The following is an 18,823-nucleotide window of genomic DNA, read 5'->3' as shown; positions in this document are numbered from 1 at the left end:
ATAAGTTATCATTTACTGCACTGGGGCGTGCAACCTAATAACAGAGTATTGCTTCATGGCTTGTTGCCTCGGGCTGGTAGGAGTTTAGAGCCAGCTGAATGAGAAGCAAATTGGAAAGTTAAGTTTGGCACGGGGGCATTGTACAGCACTCACTACTAAGAGGTGGCACTGAGGTGAATTTTCACTTGATGGCATGTCTAAATCTGGTCTGCTGCTTCTGCATGCGTTGTGGCAACTGAAATTGGATTAGTAGATTTTTTTTTTTTCAAATCAGTTCCTCTTCTTTCTACAACTGTCAGCATAGAATACTGGGAGCTGGGAAAAATTTACCGAAGACTTAGTTGTGTACAGTGCACAGGATAATCCGAAGTTGCAAGTCATGAGTCACAAATGGTGCATTCCTTCCTTAATGCATGATGTTGCCCCATATGCTGCTTCCATGCCATTTAGCTGGGGAACAAGCTTCCAGGAACTGTCTCCCAAAGGCATGCTAGTACACAGGTCTGAAACTGTGTTAGTAGGAGAATTACATTACTGTGACATAAATATCTTGGATAATTGGGGAGAGGTGGGGGAAGGAGGTAAATTAGCTGATAGAATTTTCTTTTGCACTTCATTTGCATAGTTCTTTGATATCATTAAGGCACAAGAAAAAAAAAAGCACCATGAAAAACAGCACATAACACCACTTGCCTTTGAACCTTTCTAAACCAAAAATTTTACAGTAATAATGTGTGTGAAGGAAGAAAGAGGCAAGAAGTAGGTGTATTAACTGACTTGGAGAGTGTGGGAAGGCTTGAAATTTATAATGTTCTGCAGATCTTGGCAGTCTACCAAGGATTCCCCTTGTCCCCTCTGCTTTTCAACATGCATAAAGCCCACTGAGATGAGAAATAAACACCATATTGCTATCAGACATGACTGGGAATGTACTTAAGTAGAGGATTCAGTTTAAGATACAATTAAATGCTGCAGTGTTGCTGTGTAGATGAGAACTACAGCTCTGTGTAAATGAACTTTCAGTCGTCTGCATGAGAAGAAACAGGACAAGATTTGAGGTTGGCAGTCTCAATTCTGTTGATTTGCTCATCCCAACAGGCCATTTAAAAATGCAGTGGTACAAGTAGCACTCTTAAAAATATTCTTACGCTGCTTCCTTGGGAGGATAAGTGCTTTAATATGAATAGAACCATGAAAGGAGGGAGAGAAAAGTGGGAAGAATGTGTAAGAAACAAGAAGTAGTTAGGAGATTTTGGTGAATAAAATCTTAATGTGGGCTAAATGAAGGGAATGTGTTGGTGGGCTCATTTCCATGGGGACAAGCTGACAGTGCTGATGTTTTCTTGTGGTTCCCATGCTGAAACCCAGTAAGAGGCAAACTCTCACTCCCAGGATGATGTAGTGTTTTCTACCTGTTGCTGCCACTATTTGCAGAAACCTCTGCAGCTTCCTCACTCCATTGGCTCTGGAGACAGTCAGCTTATGCTTAGCAAGATGCATCTAGGTTGCTGTTGTCTTCATTGCACATTTCCTATCCCCACAACGTTCTGGCCATGGGACAGACAGTATCTTGTGATCCCCAGCCTCTGATATTTGGCATCTAGCAATATTTTAAGAAACTGCTGTTTTCAGTTAGCATGGGTTGCATTTTGCAATATTGCAGAGCTTTTCAGATATCCAGATGGTAATTGCCAACACTTTGCCTGGAGAAACAAAGCTGCAAGAATCTCTGCCTTGCCATGGGCATGGGGATCCCTGGATGCCCTGAGGGGCCACATGTCCACACTGCACTGAAGCAAGGGCCTCATTCTGCAAAAAAATGTTATTCCAATGGAGTGTGTTGCTGAGATACGGTGTCTGGATGGAGCCTTGATGGCTATTGCATTTGTGAAGTGCCCTGTGAGCAGAATTTGAATAAATTTTAATCCCAGGAGATTGAGTTCAGAGGTTTTCTCCCATCTATGATTTCTGCAGTTCTTTCTTCACATTCAGCCACTTTGCAATTTTATTATTACTCTTTTTAACACAGACAAATTTTTCCAAAGCGAAAGCTGGCCATGAAAATCTTAACGATTGGTTTCCAAAGTGGGAATGCTTAGCCATTTCATGTTGCGAGCAAAATTATACCAGCATGCTAATAGTTTGACAGGCCTGTTCTTGAGCAGAGCTGTTAAGCAGATAAACAAACAAACAAACAAATACTCTGCTCATGCTTATATGCTGTGCTTGTGATATTTGATCTTTCCCGCCCTCTGAAAAAAATTTTAATGAAAAGAATGTGGCTTCAAAATGTCCTTTTATTTCTCTCATATAAATTAATGTCATGCAGGCCATCCCTCCTCCTCCCCATATGTTGTAGATTTTTAGAATATGAATGCTCCATACATTACAAAAAGGGTATTTGGAGTAATTTTAAACAATATTCTGAAGTGACCAGGGTTTAAATTTGGCCTGGGATACTGAGCAGACCACACTTCCCACACTCTGCAGTTCCCTTGCTTTCAGTCCCTTAGGAGGGTTATGTAGAAGCTTTTCCCCTCCCAGAAGAAGCAAAGTGAAACATGAGCAGTCGCTGTGTTCTGCTGTAGCTGGCCCCAGTTTTCATAGGAACACTTGTGGAGGCACCAGCAGGATCCCATAAAGCTTCAGGGGAAGGATGGTAGGGCTGGTGCACATTAGTCATCCCGAGTGGGCCAGTCTCACAGGGAAGAACATTGACTCAAGAAAAGCTGTGAAGCTGAGCACTGGGAAATTTTAGGTGTCTCTCTGGAAATAGCAAGCCCACCAGTAGTTAGTAGATTTAAAAAGACAAATAGAGCAAAAATTCCAAAAAATGCTACTTTGCTCTTCTGCATGCCACATTTTCTGTTTGAGTATGTTCTGCCACCATTTTAGCATCTCCACTTTGATGCAGAGTGAATGGGGAACTGTATTTCACTGCTTTTTTAAAAAAAAATTTCTTTCCTCAGACCTTAGTGTTGTGAGGGTTTTTTCCTCAGAGATGTCTTTGTTTTTCTCTTATCTTTAGCATACTGTTTTTGTACCTAAAACTCTGATTCCCATGTCCTTGGGCTTTCAAGTTCCTTCAACAAAGCTGTGGAAAATGGGGGCAGAGCTGAGAGTAGGCATTTTTCCACTTCGGTGTAAGCCATTTTCCCCTCCTTCCTTGTGGGATGGTAAGTCTTGAGGAGAAGACCACAGGCTTTTGTCATTAGGCAGAGGTCCAGTGTGGGAAATTAGAGTTGGAAATCTCCTGGGCTTGCTGAAAGCCTTTGGTTCACGAAGTAGTAAGGTCAAGGTGGGGTCAGTGTTGGCTACTGCACACATGTTACGACCCCTAACTTTGTTTCAAAATTGAAACCAGCTTGAGACCAAGCTGTAAAAAGAAATGCCTGCGGTAAAGCGAGTTTACAGAGCAAGCAAAAGCCTGAGCACACTAATGTATTTATAGAAAGCATGTGGATTGGTTAGTAAGGGGGAGAGTGAAGCACAAGAGCTGTGGAAGAAAGGTGAGGCAGTGAATTCTGCAGCATTTCATCCTTTTGAATGCAGCAGCAATGCCTGGCCATTACCTCCATGGAGGGCATCGTAACGTGTGAAGGGGTCAAGACGTCTCTAAAGAGACTAGTGGTTTGGGGTGCTTCAGTTCTGGGGTGCCAGTCTCAAAAGACCCTGTAAAGAGATTAATATGTTAGTCCAGGAAAAAAAGATACTATTCATGTCCATCACATAGGTTTCTGCCTAGGAAAGTCAGAAGTTGGTGAGGAGAGAGATAAAGGAACTGTGACTTCAGTTAAATGTTCCATTATGTTCTTATCATTATTTCTGATAAAAATGAAGAAATTTAATGGGCATACCTGTTGCTAGAGGGCTTGACTGATGCAGATAAGAACCTTTGGGGATGGTGCCTGGGAAAGTGGTTGGGAGACTGGGCTGTTTGACTGGCTTAGGATAGGCTGCTGGGTGTTACACTGAGTGTTAAGTGGAGAGCTGGAAAATATCAATATTAAGACCATTTCTAACTGCCTGTTTAGGAAAAAAAGTACACAACAGCTAACTGATGTCTCTACCTTGTGTAAACATACACTGGAGAGAAAAAGGCTTTTGTTAGAAGTCAGCTGAGGCGAGTTACAGCCCACCAGGACTGGAGGGGCTTGCCATGCCGCCTGCTTCCTAGCCCTGTGATCTGCATCCTGCTGGTTCCGGCTCTGTTTCAACTGCAGAACAAACCAGTTTAATTTCCTGGACTGCAATCCCCTGCCCCACCCCACAGTTTGCTTTTTCTGTGTTAACTTTCTGCCATTTTAGTGATCTCGATCAGCTTATCATATGATACAATGAGTGCCAGAAGGAGCTCAGTGCTCCTGGGAGAAATATGTGACAGGAGGCTGGAAGGAGGCAGAGGAAGGAAGGGTAGGAGCTCCCTGCTGCAGGAGCTGGGATCTATTAACTCAGCTCCAGCTGTACTGAGAAACTGTACCCTTACTGTGGTGTAGCTGAAGGGAGATGACGTCTTGTTCTTGTCTTGCCATTGTGAGACAAGCAAAGAGAGCTCTTGCAGGTCTGATGCATCCCTTGCAGAAACCCCACTTTTTTACTTGGGAAGAGCAAACCAGTAAGAAATGTCCAAGCCCTAAGCATGGGCTAACCATGCTTACTAGGTAAAGCATGTTATATGTCACCTAGGTGCTAGGCATTGGTGCATACAAATAAAATATGCAACACGTGGAATTTAGTTATTCTGACATGGGATTAAACTATCGTTACTGATGATGAGCTTTGCTAAAGTAAACAGAAGGGAAGCTGTGAATATAGCCTGTTTGTACTTGATGATCATCATTTTAATGAGGAGAAAAAAAAAGGGTTCTAAAATTTTAATAGGAACACTTCAAATTTGTTATTGTTGTTGTTGTTATAACCATCTAGAGTATTTGTAATGTTTCCTAGAAAGTATCATAAGGGTCCGGCATAGCTGGGGAAAACCCAGTGACTGGAACGCTTGTCCAAGTGTTTTGCTCTGTGTAAGCTGAAGGGATGGATGAGATGCTGGTGCTGACTGTTCTTTCTCTGTTACTCAGGGTCGCCATGTCAAAACGGGCCAGCTGGCAGCCATCAAAGTCATGGATGTTACTGAGGTGAGTAGAGGAACCTTCTGCTTAATTAGCAACGTGTAAAATTTAATAATGATATATATATATATATATGGCACTTACCTCATATTTCTGTTGAAAGGCATGGTCCTTGCATGTGAGTGTTAGCTCTCTGCTTGCAGGACCTGACCTCTCCAGTCCATCTGCCCAAGATTTCTGTGTGCCTGTGTGCTCGGACGTTTGGCCTTCACAAATTGCATTGTCCAGTCCCAAGGCACATGGGTGCATAGCACTCCCTTTTCAGAAATTTCTTAGAAGAGGGGGAGAAAGTTCAGATTGCTTGCTTCCCACTTTTTTCTCTGAAATGTATCATCTTGCTTTTACTGAAAAAGAAGGTGAGGTGCCTGCTTGATGTAGAGGATAGTGTTCTCCCTGGTACATCTGCAACCTACAAAGGGTATATGTTTATTCAAAGGAATGGGTCCAATGTAGTTCCAAGAAGCCTAAAAACGGAAGTACCTGCAGGAATGATGAGCAGATTGCTAACAGAATTCAGCAGTGTAAAGCAGTTGTAGTAACTGACCCACGGGGATTTATTGTGGAGCTTTAGATGGGAAAGAGGGGAAAGTAAAAGTCAAAGAAATAAAAAATATATGCCTATATTTCCATCCTTAGGTGTCTTGCAGTTTATGTTGTTCAAAAAGCAATCAGTCTAAATTAAGTCTTCAAAACAGATGAAGAAAAGCATGGGTTTCTCCCTGTTATTCCATTTGTGTTGTATAGAGTTCCATTCACAAATTAGAAGCTTCACATTTAAAATCAAGTGAGATCCTCCCATGTGATATCTGCAAAGCTTGACTGATACCACTCTTCTGTAGAGAGGTTGTGCCTTTTCAAACTGTCATACTTTTCTGAACGTACGAACTTACATAGGGGGAATAATTATGTTAATGCATGTACATTGTACAGAGCAGGGGGTCTTTGGCCAAGATGGTTATAGCAAGCAAAACTTCTGCAAGGGTATTGCTGCAAAATATTTTATAGTTTAGTGTGTGTATAGGTGCAACAAGTAAAAATGGCCTTGGACACAAGGTCCTAGATGAGCGGTAGGGTGTAACAGGTAAACAGGCAGGAGAAGAGGGAAACAAGATGGCAGGGTTAGGTCAACTGATAGGACTTCAGTCTTATCTCCAAATCTCGAGTGACTGATGGACAGTGTGACTGCTGCTCTCTGACTTCAGCTGTTGTGTCTGCCAACAGCTAGATATTATTTTTTTGTGAGATGGCTTGATGAAGATCAATTTTCAGCTGAAGTTTTTCAAAGGCTGCCTTCACAAGGAGGCAGTGCTTTTTTTGCTGCAGTTAACAAGCAGAGAAACCAGAGAAGAATGAAGGTGCATTGACACACAGTGAATATTCTTTGTACAGCAAATGTTTTCATTTTTGCAGCAGTTTTACACAGGGCAGCTTGCTGGACTGTGCATGGCAATGGCTTCTTCCACAGTGTTAAGATGGGCTCTACTGCACACTCCCTCTGTTTTTAATAGCATGTATTAATCAGAAACAGTTGTAATAGAGAGGTTGCACAGAAAAAGGAAAACAGTTGAAAAATGCTGTCTATCCTATGGCTAAGCTCATATTGCAGGAGATGGCTTAAGTTTTGAAACTTTCTGTAATTTTTGTCTGGTTTTGAAAAGCGAGTTGTATATTGGCACTGTCTTTTATCTCATAAGTGCAATGCTTTTTTAGGGGATGAAATGTAGTCAGAGGGAGGAGTTTGGAGATGTTAGCCCCATGCAGCTTAAAAGCATTGTCATTCCTACCAGTGGAGCTCATGTGTTTTTGCTTCAAAGAGCCCACAGAGACTAAAAATGTGTAAATTCTTCCAAGTTGTACTAAGTCAGCTCCAGGCATGGAGTGATACTGTTGCAATGTACCATTCTCTCAGTGGCAGATGTGGCCGTAGGATGTTCTTGTCCAGCCTTGCTCACTGGTTCCTTGCCTGTTTCCCAACACTTGTGCCGACACAGCTGCCTTGGTGCCAGATGGTCACCTGGATCAGTGAATGGGCCCTGGTCCCAGTTTAAAAACACCGTTACTCCTCTCCTTCCCCATGTTATTTATAACCTGGATTGGTTCATTGATTGAGTTCAGCACATGATGTTGCAAACTCTTGTGCGGTTGCTATGAAGAAGGTGGCATGAGACTGGAAAAGAGCCACTGCTGGCCATCAGGGAAAAGGGGCAGTAGCTCAAACTGACATTTCTGCCAGAGATGGCCATATCCTCAAACCATAGCTTCTGTTTCATGAACACCTCCTTTGCTGGCAAACAGTGCAGGTCCATCCTGGTTCTAGCTCACCACAACTTACAGGGACTGTGGGAGGAGAGAACATGGGGACAGAGAGGGCAGTGACTGCCACCATTAGCACTGTTCCAAAAGAAGTGGTGAAGGAACCACAGCCACAAATTCACCTTCTCCTCTTTAAGAGCTACAGTTAGGTGAACTGCTATTGGTAATACTGTATCCATGCCCATGGAGAAAGAGGCTCCAGTGGAAACTTCCACAAAACTGAAATTGTGGTTTTCTGATGAGTGGCTGCTTGAAGCTGTAGGTGATTTGTGCCTATGTGCATATTTTACTGGCAGTGTTACGCCTTTCTGCTTAAATTCAAGTGGTGCTGTGGGGGATAACTGATTATTCTGACTAACCTGAACTGAGAACAGATGCAAGACTTCCTTTCTTCTGGGATACCTCTGATCCAGTGCTTGCTTTGCCAAATGCTTAACAAATTAGAAAACCTAATGTATTGGCATGCTCTGTGGGCACACCCCAGATTTTCAGTTTTCAAGGCCATGATTCTGCAATTCACACATTGCTCAAGATCAGTGAAGTTATGTCAGTTCTGGACTGTAAAGCTTTGATCACCTCAAAGGAGGGATGTCAAACTCAGAGTGAAGGCTTTCCTTAAAAAGTTTTGGTTGGCATGAAGAAAATGAGGTAGTATAACCTCTGACTAGAGGCATTGGAAGAAGTATTACAGCTCTGTAGTGCACATGGCACTGTGGAAATGCTCTTCATCCTTCTCATCTTTTCTTGTGGTTTTCTCTTTAGACTTTAATTTTGAAAAGAATGATGGCAAGGATGAGAAAAGAGGAGGTGGGCTGAAGCCTATCAGCTTGATCTTTGAATAAATTATGACTAGTTAGTTCTGCTGCCTGAAATGTTGGGGGATGTTGATGTGCATAAAACTTTCCTGCCTATTCTACTTCCCTCCTTTCTGAACAAATTAAGAAAATACTTAGAAGACTGAATCTTTGCAGATCTTTAGATCTACAGCAGTAAAGCAAGCACTAATGGAACAGTAAGATCTAAAATCTATAGGTTTTACTACAGAATGATGCACAGGTAGGTCTTCTTTTCACTTTCTGAGGGCAAAGCTGCAGCGCATGTAGGCTGAAAAAATTTCACTGGAGCATAGAACAAATAAAACCAAAAAACCCACCAGTCTTCATCAATGGAAAGCTATTCTCACTCCTTATTGGAATGAGCCCAATGACAGTAAAAGGGGAACAATGCAAACTATCAGCGTATGCGCACTTTGAAAATTGTTTTACAAAATCTACATATGTAGGATGAATCTCATGCTGCTTGCTTGTTGTGAGGGAGGCATTATATATAGTCTGTCCTTAATCTTTCTGTTGTAAGGTCTCTGTTCCTTTTGTGACATTGTTTTGGAGAAGGTGTTGCTCAGTCTGCATTGATCCCTTCCACTCACTGACCATACTGTTAGGTTTCCATGATTGTAAGACTGCCATGACTGCTAAGATTTGGCAGTCCTTGTTTAGTTGGAAGAATCTGTTTTCTTGTGAAGCAAATAGCATTTAAAACCTTAGCAAAGCTTACTTGGCAAATCTGCCTGCATCCAAGCTGTTAACTTGCATTACACCCTAAAGCTTGACTCTGCTTAACTCCTTTGGAGCCTTTCCTTGCAGCTGCACGGTTGTTTCCAGTGTTGCTCCTGTGTTCCGCTTCCAGCGATGCTTTTCTCTTTGTAAAGTTTAATAACTGATTTTGAGGGAAAAATACAATTGCTTCTCTTCTATTTGTTATAACCCCTGATGCTAGTGCTTCTTCCTCCTACCTCTTCCCACACACACTCTTGGCATCCCTTGGGAAAGTTTTCCACATGCCTTTTTTAATAGCAGCATTTCTCAGCTCTTGTGCCCAGTGTTTCATGACTTGTCCAATCTAGTCTGTGTAAAATTATACTAAGTAAACAACTGGATACTGTATCCTGCTGATTTATGAAAGGAGTTGGATTGCTTTTAGTGCTTGCCTGTCTTGCTGTTTCTGTGTGTCCTCTGCAGAAAAATTAACAACCTCAGACCAAAGCCTCCAGGCCTGCAGAGAAACATGGCACATCTCCCATATCTAGACAGGAACGGTTCCCTGAGTTACTCACTGCCACCTTCCTTACTCTGCTGACTGCTTATTTCTGTTGCAATATGCAAGTCACTTTGATTCTTGTGAGTCTGTATCTTATGGCCTACATGGTGTTATAAACTACAATTGTGTGGGTAATCTGTCCATTGTCCATAGGACATCTCAAAGCAGTCTGCAGAAAAATCGCAGATAAATAAAAATGTGTGTTCCCACACAAACTAGCAGACAAAATGAAGGAAAAATGAAATAATAAGCACCAAAAGTTTGCGCTATTACATATATTCTTGTTTTCCCCATGAAAACTCAAAGACAATCCATGGATTTTGATCTGTTTGAAGGGAAAAAAAAAGTTGGTGGCTCACTTTGGAAGATTGGGAAATACAGATCCTCCTGGCCCTGTGCAACAGAACTGGGTCAAGCCAGCTTGGAGAAGCTGAATAAGGGCGGTCCTTTTAGTGTAGAGATGTGAATGCAGTGCTTTACCTGGCTGTATCTGGCTTAGGGCGGCTGCCTGATAAAGTGCTTGCGTACCAGTCCATGGCTGTACTTACTGTAAAGTTAGCCAAAGCAAAACTAAAGTCACTACAGTTACTTTGCCATTTCACTGTTTCATAGAAGTCACCACTTCTTAATGTGACTTGGGGAAAATGGATCAGGGGCCTAAAAATCCAGATTGTTCCATGGAGAGTACTGGCACTCTGCTTGCTTGTCCCTGAAATAAGAGGTTGCTTACTACTAGTATGAACATCATTCTGTAGTCTTTGGTTAAACAGTTAGCTGGCAAAATAAGGAATCGTTCTGTGGAAAAGAAGTAAATAGGAAAGGTACTGAGAATGTGGACAGCCCTTCTGTCCAGTTCTCCTGAAGCTGATCAACCTCGGATCTCTTCTAGAGACTAGGTAAAAAAAAACCCAAACCACTGCTGGGAACTATATATTACAGTTCAGAGGAAAACAGAGCTGGCCAGAGTGGTCCCTTGAGCTGTAACACCTGGTTTTGGAGGAGGTCAAAAAGAGCTATGATAGTCTTGCAGCCAGTAGGGCAGCCTTTTTTGAACTGCAGAGAATTTGTATAATTTATTGTTTCCTTCCTTAACTGAGATCCCTCACCTACCTCTGCTGCATGCCCTCGCCCAGCAGCTTGGCACAGTCTTCCCCCTGCTTTGCCATGGAACTGATGCCGGGAGGTTCAGCCGTGGGTGCTGGCAGGGTCTGCAGTGCTGGCTGGCGTCAGTGTGGGACCGGGCTCTGCTGCAGCTCCATGCTGCCTGTTTTTCTGCAAGACCCCCGTTTGGTCAGAGGTGGTTCTGTCCATCTTCAGGGCAAGGGTGGTGCATAGGGCATTGTAGGGGTGCCAGACATGTCACAACACCCCTGCCCTTGGGTGGCTGGGAAGTTTCTTGGATTGCCAGCTCATAGTTCTAACAGAGTAGAATGACATTTAACTCTAAAGAGCCTTTTGTCCTTACAAGGAGCAGTGACTTTATCTCCCAGCAAGGCAGATACATCTAACACCTAGCTTAAGTCAGAGCTGCAGTTTCTGGATGCAGTCCAAGAAATTTCCTGGAGCAGTGCTGGCACCAGTTTTGATAAAGGGCAAACTTCACTCTATTCATCTGATTACTCAGGTGGTTAGCAAGATTGTCAGGCTGGAGAAGGTTATTTGGAAAGGGGAGGATGTCTGGTTTGATGCAGTTGAAGAGGGAGCTTCACAGGCATTTGAGATCAGGGCAAAAAGCTGTGGCTGTTATCGAGCAGCTTGGGAAATTATACTGCTGGAGAGAGCTGATGTTGAGCACTAAGGCTCTGCATTGCTGTGTCCCTGTAAGGAGCAACTTTGCACTGATACTGTGTGTTTGAGGGAAAAATTTCCAAAGGAGAGAAGAAAATGGATATAAACCATTCATACATATTTGTTTCTCTGTCTGCTTATTTCTTATGCAAGATTTTCACCTGAGAGGAAGACAGTTGTTCTTGTGGGTATACTTCTGTATGCATTTTAACAAGCTTGTTTTGGAAACCCGTTTCAAGGCTGAAAGAAGCAGGTGTTTTCCTTTTGCCATGAAGATCATTGAGGGCACCATTGCTGCCTCACCAGCATCTCTCAACAGCAATAGAGCTTTAGCTGTAAAGGCTTCATGGTGCTCATGTAGCAGGATTCCTGTTGCATGGCTTTTAGAGCTGAGGCTGGGTGATGGCTTCATACTCAAAGTTGATTGTGGAACACAGTGTGAAGAAAGTGTAAAGAAAGCTGTGTTGCCTCTGCCTTCTCCTCATCTGTATGTTTATGTCTGATGTGCAAGGTTCTTGTCCTGTCTAGCAGAAAATGTTTTACCAGTGCTCTGTAAATTGAAATGTAGTTTAGATAACACAACTGGAAGTTATGGCCACATAAAGGGAACTTTGTAGTTTGGAGTGTAAAATAATCTCCTTTTTTTTAGGGAGACAGCTTTAAAAATTTGCCTACCTGGCTGTAAGAGAACCAGATAACACTCTGCTATAGCACAACAGATGATGCTCAGGGTATATTCCCCAGCTGTGGCACCGAGATCTGTTATTGCTCATCAGTATGTGAGGGCACCTATTGGAACATAATGGAAACAGCTACAGCTGACTTCTATAGGCAGAAGGGCAGGATTGCAATTTCTCTGCAAGTCTTGAGCTCTTTGGACAAGTCTGGACTTCTTAAAAAATTTCTTTCCTTCGGTCTGATGGTGCAGCTGCAGTGACACACTGAGAAAGAAAGAATAAGTCATCTAGGTGAATTCGTTGACGTCTATTACCATCCTTGGGCACTAATACCAGTCTAGGTGGGCAATACTCATGCATTTAAGCTTTAATACTGTGCCTAATTTTCTTCAGTCATTAGGCTTGATACCTGCAATCACCTGAAGTCCTGCTGTTAGCATTGACAAAGAGATCACTAGTGACACATGATTTCATATGTGTACAATTGACTGCTAGCATTTATCTGTGTTCTGGACCCTAGTACTAACAGTGGTGAAGGCTCAATGTGGATAGCATGCAGATGCTTTCACAGTTGAGATATTTTACCTACCAGTCGTACCTGCACTGACATGAATTTGAACAATAATAGCCTGTGCAAATTCTAGTGACGGAGCACTTCTTCTGAGCTGAGAGGAGTGTTTGTGCAGGTGACCTCAATGCAGGTGATTTGCTGCTGCCTTCCCCAGTGCTGAGCTCTGATTGTCTCAGCTGTCTGAGGAGGTTCGAGTTCTGATGGGAAACAAATGTTTTGTGTGCAGATAACAGCAAGAAGTATGAGGCTGTGTTTTATATAATTTCTGTCAGACACAGAGCACAGCTCAATTTACCCCCAGTGAGTCAGACATATTGTCTACTCAAGGAAAACAAGGCAACCTTGTCAATGCAGTGTTAGAGCATGTGTGCTCTTGCCTGCTTGGGCAGAGTGAAACCAATAAGGATTGTGACAGAGCGTTGTGCTTTCATTTTAGCAAGTTTTTATGCTGAACTTGAGTCTGCATAGGCAAGCAAAAGATCTCAGGTCTAGTATAAGCTGCTGTCTTTCTGAGGTACACTTTAAAATCTGGCTTGGGCATTAGGATCAAAGTCAGGGGAATTAATTCTCTGTTTATATTAAAGGGGATATATCTGCTTGAAATGTAATCTCTCTTGACTGTGTTTAATTGTAGTTTCATAAACTGCACCTGCCTGTGGGCTCCTCCTGTTTTTGCTGCAGCGTTCCATATTTTTATCTTGACTTCCTAAGGAAATGAGGCTTCTTGGTGATACTGAATGTGTCCTGCCTTCTTTTCCACCAAATACCTTTAGGATCTGCTGGTTGACTTCAGCCAAGTTTAATAAGGAGAAATTCCAGAGATACAAAGTCCTGACAAGTTATGTGAAAACTGACAGGCTTCATGGAGAAGGGAGGAGCTGAAATTTATAGCCTCTGCTTTGAAAATGGTAGGCAGGCCTTAGCCACTTTCCATTATCAGTCAGCTGGCCACTGTTCTGCAGTAAATCATGAGGAAAAAGTAGATCACTTCATTTTTATTTAAGGAAAAAGTTCTGTGCAGTGTAGCACATGCAAACTACTTTCAAGCATTTTAAAATCTCCTCTGGTTCTTTCTTTAGTTTATGGGTCCACAAATCTAGTATTGTACATTTGGGATTATCCTGTGTGATTTCTCTCCCCTTCTTTCTTAATGTGCATATGTATATATAAATATAAAATAGCAATGTTATTCTCCAACATTTAATGAGACAAAAATGTTTTTTCTAAGTCCCTCAATGGTGCTTCTTTTGCAAGGCACAGTTTGAGTGATTGTGCATGGAATTGTTGGCTAAAATAAAGTCTTAAAGCCGAGCTCCTAAATCTAGAGATTATGGTAGCAAGTGCTAATGCTAGAGGACCTGGGAATTCATTGTACCCTAAGCTGGTTTGTAACCACAATAAACACTGCCCTTGTGCCTAAAGCGTTCTTCTTCCCCTGTGCCCAATCTCTTAAATATGCAATGGAAAGCACACAGCTGAGCTAGTGTTAAAAGAGCCTTGAAGATGCTGTGCAAACTAGTTCAGTTGACCAGTGTAGGAGAAGATGCTGTTTGTCTCTGGAGCCCAGAAGTGTCTCAAATCCTTTCCAACAATGCTCCTGTGTACCTACCTCCAGATAGAAAGTAGCCTCTCTGTCAGAAAACACTAGATAAAGTGCAGAGAACACTTTAGATAGAAGTGCAAAGGTGTTGTCATTAAATTGCGAAGATTGGTGCTTCATAATAAGCAGATGGTTTAGTCTTGCTCTCTCTTATTAAGACCCTGCTTCAAGCAGGACAGAGGCACACTTTTTTGTTGTTGTGATGTTTACCTGTTGATTTTTTTAATGTCAGGCTTTATTTCTTGAACATTTCATCAGTGTTTTGTTCTGAAAGCTGAATCTGTGGGAAGTGAGCAAGCTAACAGCAGAAATGGTACTGTTCCAGTGTGGACAGCAAGCACATGGGTGTTGTGTTTTGCCTCACATCCACCAGGTAAAATGGTAGTTTCTTTACCCAGCACATCACTGGTGCAAAAGATAGCATGCTCTCTTTTGCACCTCATTCTGTAAGATGGATGGGTGCCTCCACAAGTGTCCCTCTCTCTGCCTAGTGGAGGGGTCAGTTCCAGAAGCAAGCTCAACTTTTGTGTGTTGGTTTGTGTAAGAGGTGTTTCTGCAGCATTTCACTTCAGCAGGAATATTTTCCACTGTAGCACCTTCTTCCTGAACAGAGTTTTAGTGTTTGATTCTAGACGTGGTAAGAACTAAGTGGAAATCCTAGTGTAAATGCAGCAGCCCACAGATCTTCAGATAACTACTACCGGCCTGGCAAAGCACCTCAGCTCTGCCTGCAAGAGTAAAAGAGGAGAGTGTCCATGATCCCTGAAAATAATTTTCTCATGTGGAATATTTTACCAAATGGAAATGTAATTGGGCAGAGAGACCAGAGGCAGCAGGGAGAGAGTATGCTGGTGGCTGCTTGGCTCCCCCTGTGCTAACCCATCCTCCTGGCCAGGGCTGCAGGCAGACAGGCAGCCCTGAGTCACTGGTGTGGAAACACTGATGCAAAGACAGCATTATTAAGGAGTGTTTTATTTGTCTCTTGCATATTTTACCACAGCTCCCTTTCCGCTAGCATTTATTGTAGTTGCCTCTCTTTGAGCCTGTAGGACGAAATAATTTTTATAAATGAGTTTGTTGGTTTTCACTCTGAATTTGTCTTTCTACTTCTCTTACTACACTCCTGTGCAACTATTTTTTACATATGAAGCCTTGCATTAATTATAAAATGATGGAGTCTCACTGATTCATAGATCAGAGGGGGCTGCATGATCAAACAAGTCTGCAATCAAATTTGAGTCCCTGAGGGAGATGTCTGTTCCTATGTCAGAACTGCTGCTGCTCCCCAATTCTGATTAAAAAGTTTGGGAAATTTACCAAGCTTAGTCTTGATTTGGCAACACAAATTGTAAGAGTTTGCACTGTTCATGTAAAAGTAGATGGGTCAGCATGTAAATGCAAACTCATTCTCTGTGCCTACAAATGTAAACAAACTGTGTGTAAATTCAGGAAAGGATTTCTCCCACTGGCATGAAAAAAAGGAGGAATAGTTCCATTTTCTATTTGTAAATGTTCAGATGGCATCTTGTTATGCTTCCTCCTGACATAGGTGTCTGTGTTCTTCCCATTTCTAGTTACTTTTCCCTAGAGATAAGGTTTTACAATACAGCAAAGACAGTTGGGTGTCTGGATGCTATTGCAGGGACAGCTCTGCCTCTCTTCCCTTCCTTTCTAAGTTCCCCTTGCACCAGCATCTATCGGGTCCCATCCTGTGCTCCACTTGCAAGGAAATATATATATATTCTTTTCTTAAGTACAGATTAGCTTTCTACTGTTTTTGCCCTCGCTAAAGCTGGCCAGGTGCTGGGTGAGAGGGGCCAGGCAGGATGGGGAGTGGAAGTGGCAGCTTCTGGGAGCTGCATCTCCACAGGGAGCAGCAGCATCTCCACAGGGTCACAGTTGTGAGGCTGCCTGAGGAACCCAGAGCCATCCCTTTGCAGTGCAAATGCAGGAGGAAAGCCGGCTGCAGTGCCTTTCCAACATCTTGGCTGCATCTTTCTCAGCCACCTGCAGTGACCGCTGAGGGGCTGTTTGTAGTGCTCCAACCTGCAGATTTAGGAGTAAAGAATGGAATGTAAAGGTCTTCTGCAGGGATTCCCCTACCCTCCAATTCTTTGCACTGTGCAACAGGCTATCTTAAGTCTGCTTGCTTGCCTCAGAAATTACTTCCCTTTCTGCTTTGGATGATTTCCATAATACTCATTGTGATTCTGAATTCCAGTGTTCAGGATAATGTCAGAGTGAAGAATCGCTGGGTGGCAAGCTCAATTTCAGTGTGGAGCGAGAAAACCTGTGCTGAGTTTGTGTGATGCCAGCTGCCTCCGACCTGGTGACCCGTGGGAGACTGGCTTAGCTGAACCTCATTGTGGACCATGCCCCATGTTTGCAGGCAGAGAGCCTTGTTAACCCTGAGTTTAATGGTGCTTTGGTTAGTAATGGCAAAAGAAAACAATCCTTTAGTGGACTAATCCAGGTAGCCAAAGTAGATCTACCTCTGAAAGACATCTGTTTGCTTTAAGTGAAGGTCAGAGTCAAAAGCTCAGCCTGCCCTTGCTGTGTATGCTTGGATGTTACCATTGCTAATTCACTGAATGTCACTCATTCTTCCTTCACACAGTAGTTAGATATGATTTAAATCAGCAGGTTTTTTGGCGATAAAGTGCTCTTAAGCTATATAAGGTGTTAGAGCAGACCTTGCTGCGGGAAACAGTGCTCATCTTAACATTGTTGTATATGATGCATCTCACCATTTGCCACTCTGACACGTAAAAAATATCATAGAGTCAAAGAATCACCAAGGTTGGAAGAGACCTACAAGGTGATCCAGTCTAACTGCCCACCTGGCACTATCACTGCAACCCCTAAACCACTGAATCACATCACCCAGCGCCAGATCCACACACCTCTTGCACACCTCCAGGGATGGTGACTCCACCACCTCCCTGGGCAACCAATTCCAATGCCTGACCATCTGAACAGTGAATTTTTTTTAATGTCTAATCTGAATCTCCCCTGCCTCAGTTTAAGGCCATTTCCTCTGGTCCTCTCACTGAAAGCACAGCAGAAGAGATCAGCCCCCGCCTTATCACAGCCTCCTCTCAGGCAGTTGTAGAGAGCAATGAGGTTCCCCCTGAGCCTCCTCTTCTCACTCCCTCAGCTGTGTCTCATAGGACATGTTTTCTAGACCCTTCACAAGCCTTGCTGTCCTTCTCTGGACACACTTCAGCACCTCAATGTCCTTTTTATACATTTTATATCGCTAGTTCTGTAATAAATGAATTTCATACAGCTGATTGATAAAGCAGAAGAATGCAATTAAGTGAGTTTGGGCAGCGTGTTGCAGTTTCATAGGAAAGGCCTCTAGACTTGGCATCCCTGAGGCAGTGCTGGATCCAGAGGGTGATGAAGACTGACTGGCAGTTAATAGGAAATTTTCTTAGATAAAAATGAAGATGTTTCTTCTACTAGTCTTCTCTGAAGCCTGATAATGCATGGGATAAATATACTTTGGGGAATTCGTACGTTCAGGAGCTGTATATTTGGTGGAGAGCAGAGATTGAGCCTATTGCTAAGGGTCAATATAGATCAAAAAATTGGAATTCAGTGTTTGAGATTGGGGGGAAAAAAAAAGACATTTATTATCAAGCCTACATTCTTATGAATTTTCCACATTTTTTTTCTCCCGAGTCTTGATTAAGAACCACTCTGGATAGATTGGTTCCTGTTTGGATTAGAGGTCTAATCCATGATTGTTTACAAAAATACCCATATTCACCAGCCTTTGGAGGACAAATGGCTACTTAGGGTGTGAATAAACAGTCACAAACACTGTGCTTAGCATGGTTCCACGAGCTGTTCTGTGCTTCTTGAAACGTGGCCATCCTGACCTGGCATGGCAGATGAGTGGTGATCTCTTGTGTAGGTGTTTCTCTGCGTTTTTCCCCCTGATTGCACTCAAAGCGAGTAAATGTGTGACTGCTCTGCTTTTGGTTATCACTAGAGGGCTGCAGAGGGAGAAACCTGCTTGCCTCCCACATGATGTCAGGAGCCAAAAGTTTCTTCTGAAACCTGATACACAGCGGTGTAACAGAGAGCTTCGAGTTATGCTAGTAGGAGCTTACTGGTGTTCAGCAGTTTTTTTGCAACTTCCATTCAGGAAACTTCTTTCATAATTTTCTTTTTCTTTTCCTTTTTAAGCTTCTCTTTTAATTATCTTTACAAGATGAATAGTAAAACATGCATTACCTGACCCTACACGTGTGAGGCGAGTAGGGCTGCTAGGCAGCCGACACCACTTAAATGGTTTTGCAGCACGCTGCACTTCCCTGGAGGGAAGTGACTGGAACATGCAGGTTGTCGGTGTGCACGGGCATGTGCTCGCTCTCCAGGCCAGCACTGTGGAGAGGTGGCCAAAACAGGGTCGTGACTGTTGCATGGATGTACCCGCTGTGGTTCCTCAGGAAGAGTATCTGCTCACGAACCAGAGGCGTGAGGGAATAAGGGACGTATTGTATGAAAGACAACCTTTAGCAGAGTGTCTCGCTTTGAAGAGACTTGCCATCAAGTTGGAGAGCTGCCCTCAGCCAAGCCTGCTTTCAGTCAGGAAGTTTTATAGGTCATGAAAAGCAGCAATGTCTTTTTTTTTTCC

General features: G+C 43.0%; 1 protein-coding gene across 12 annotated transcripts in view; it reads left to right on the top strand.

Moving 5' to 3' along the window:
* MAP4K4 (mitogen-activated protein kinase kinase kinase kinase 4) overlaps positions 1–18,823 on the top strand; it is a 166,586-nt gene that overhangs the window by 73,994 nt on the left and 73,769 nt on the right. For all 12 annotated transcript variants that reach the window (XM_042040228.1, XM_042040237.1, XM_042040211.1 and 9 more), the window contains exon 2: positions 5,079–5,135. In XM_042040228.1, the coding sequence (XP_041896162.1) occupies positions 5,121–5,135 (15 nt within the window). In that variant the 5' untranslated portion in view covers positions 5,079–5,120. The remainder of the gene's footprint in view (positions 1–5,078; positions 5,136–18,823) is intronic.

The sequence above is a fragment of the Corvus kubaryi genome, unplaced genomic scaffold (genome assembly GCF_017639235.1).
Source record: "Corvus kubaryi isolate FWS band 111438036 unplaced genomic scaffold, C.kubaryi_AGA036_p1.0 133, whole genome shotgun sequence".
Taxonomy (NCBI): domain Eukaryota; kingdom Metazoa; phylum Chordata; class Aves; order Passeriformes; family Corvidae; genus Corvus; species Corvus kubaryi.
The sequence above is the reverse complement of the archived record's forward strand: the minus strand, read 5'-3'. Positions and strand labels throughout refer to the sequence as shown.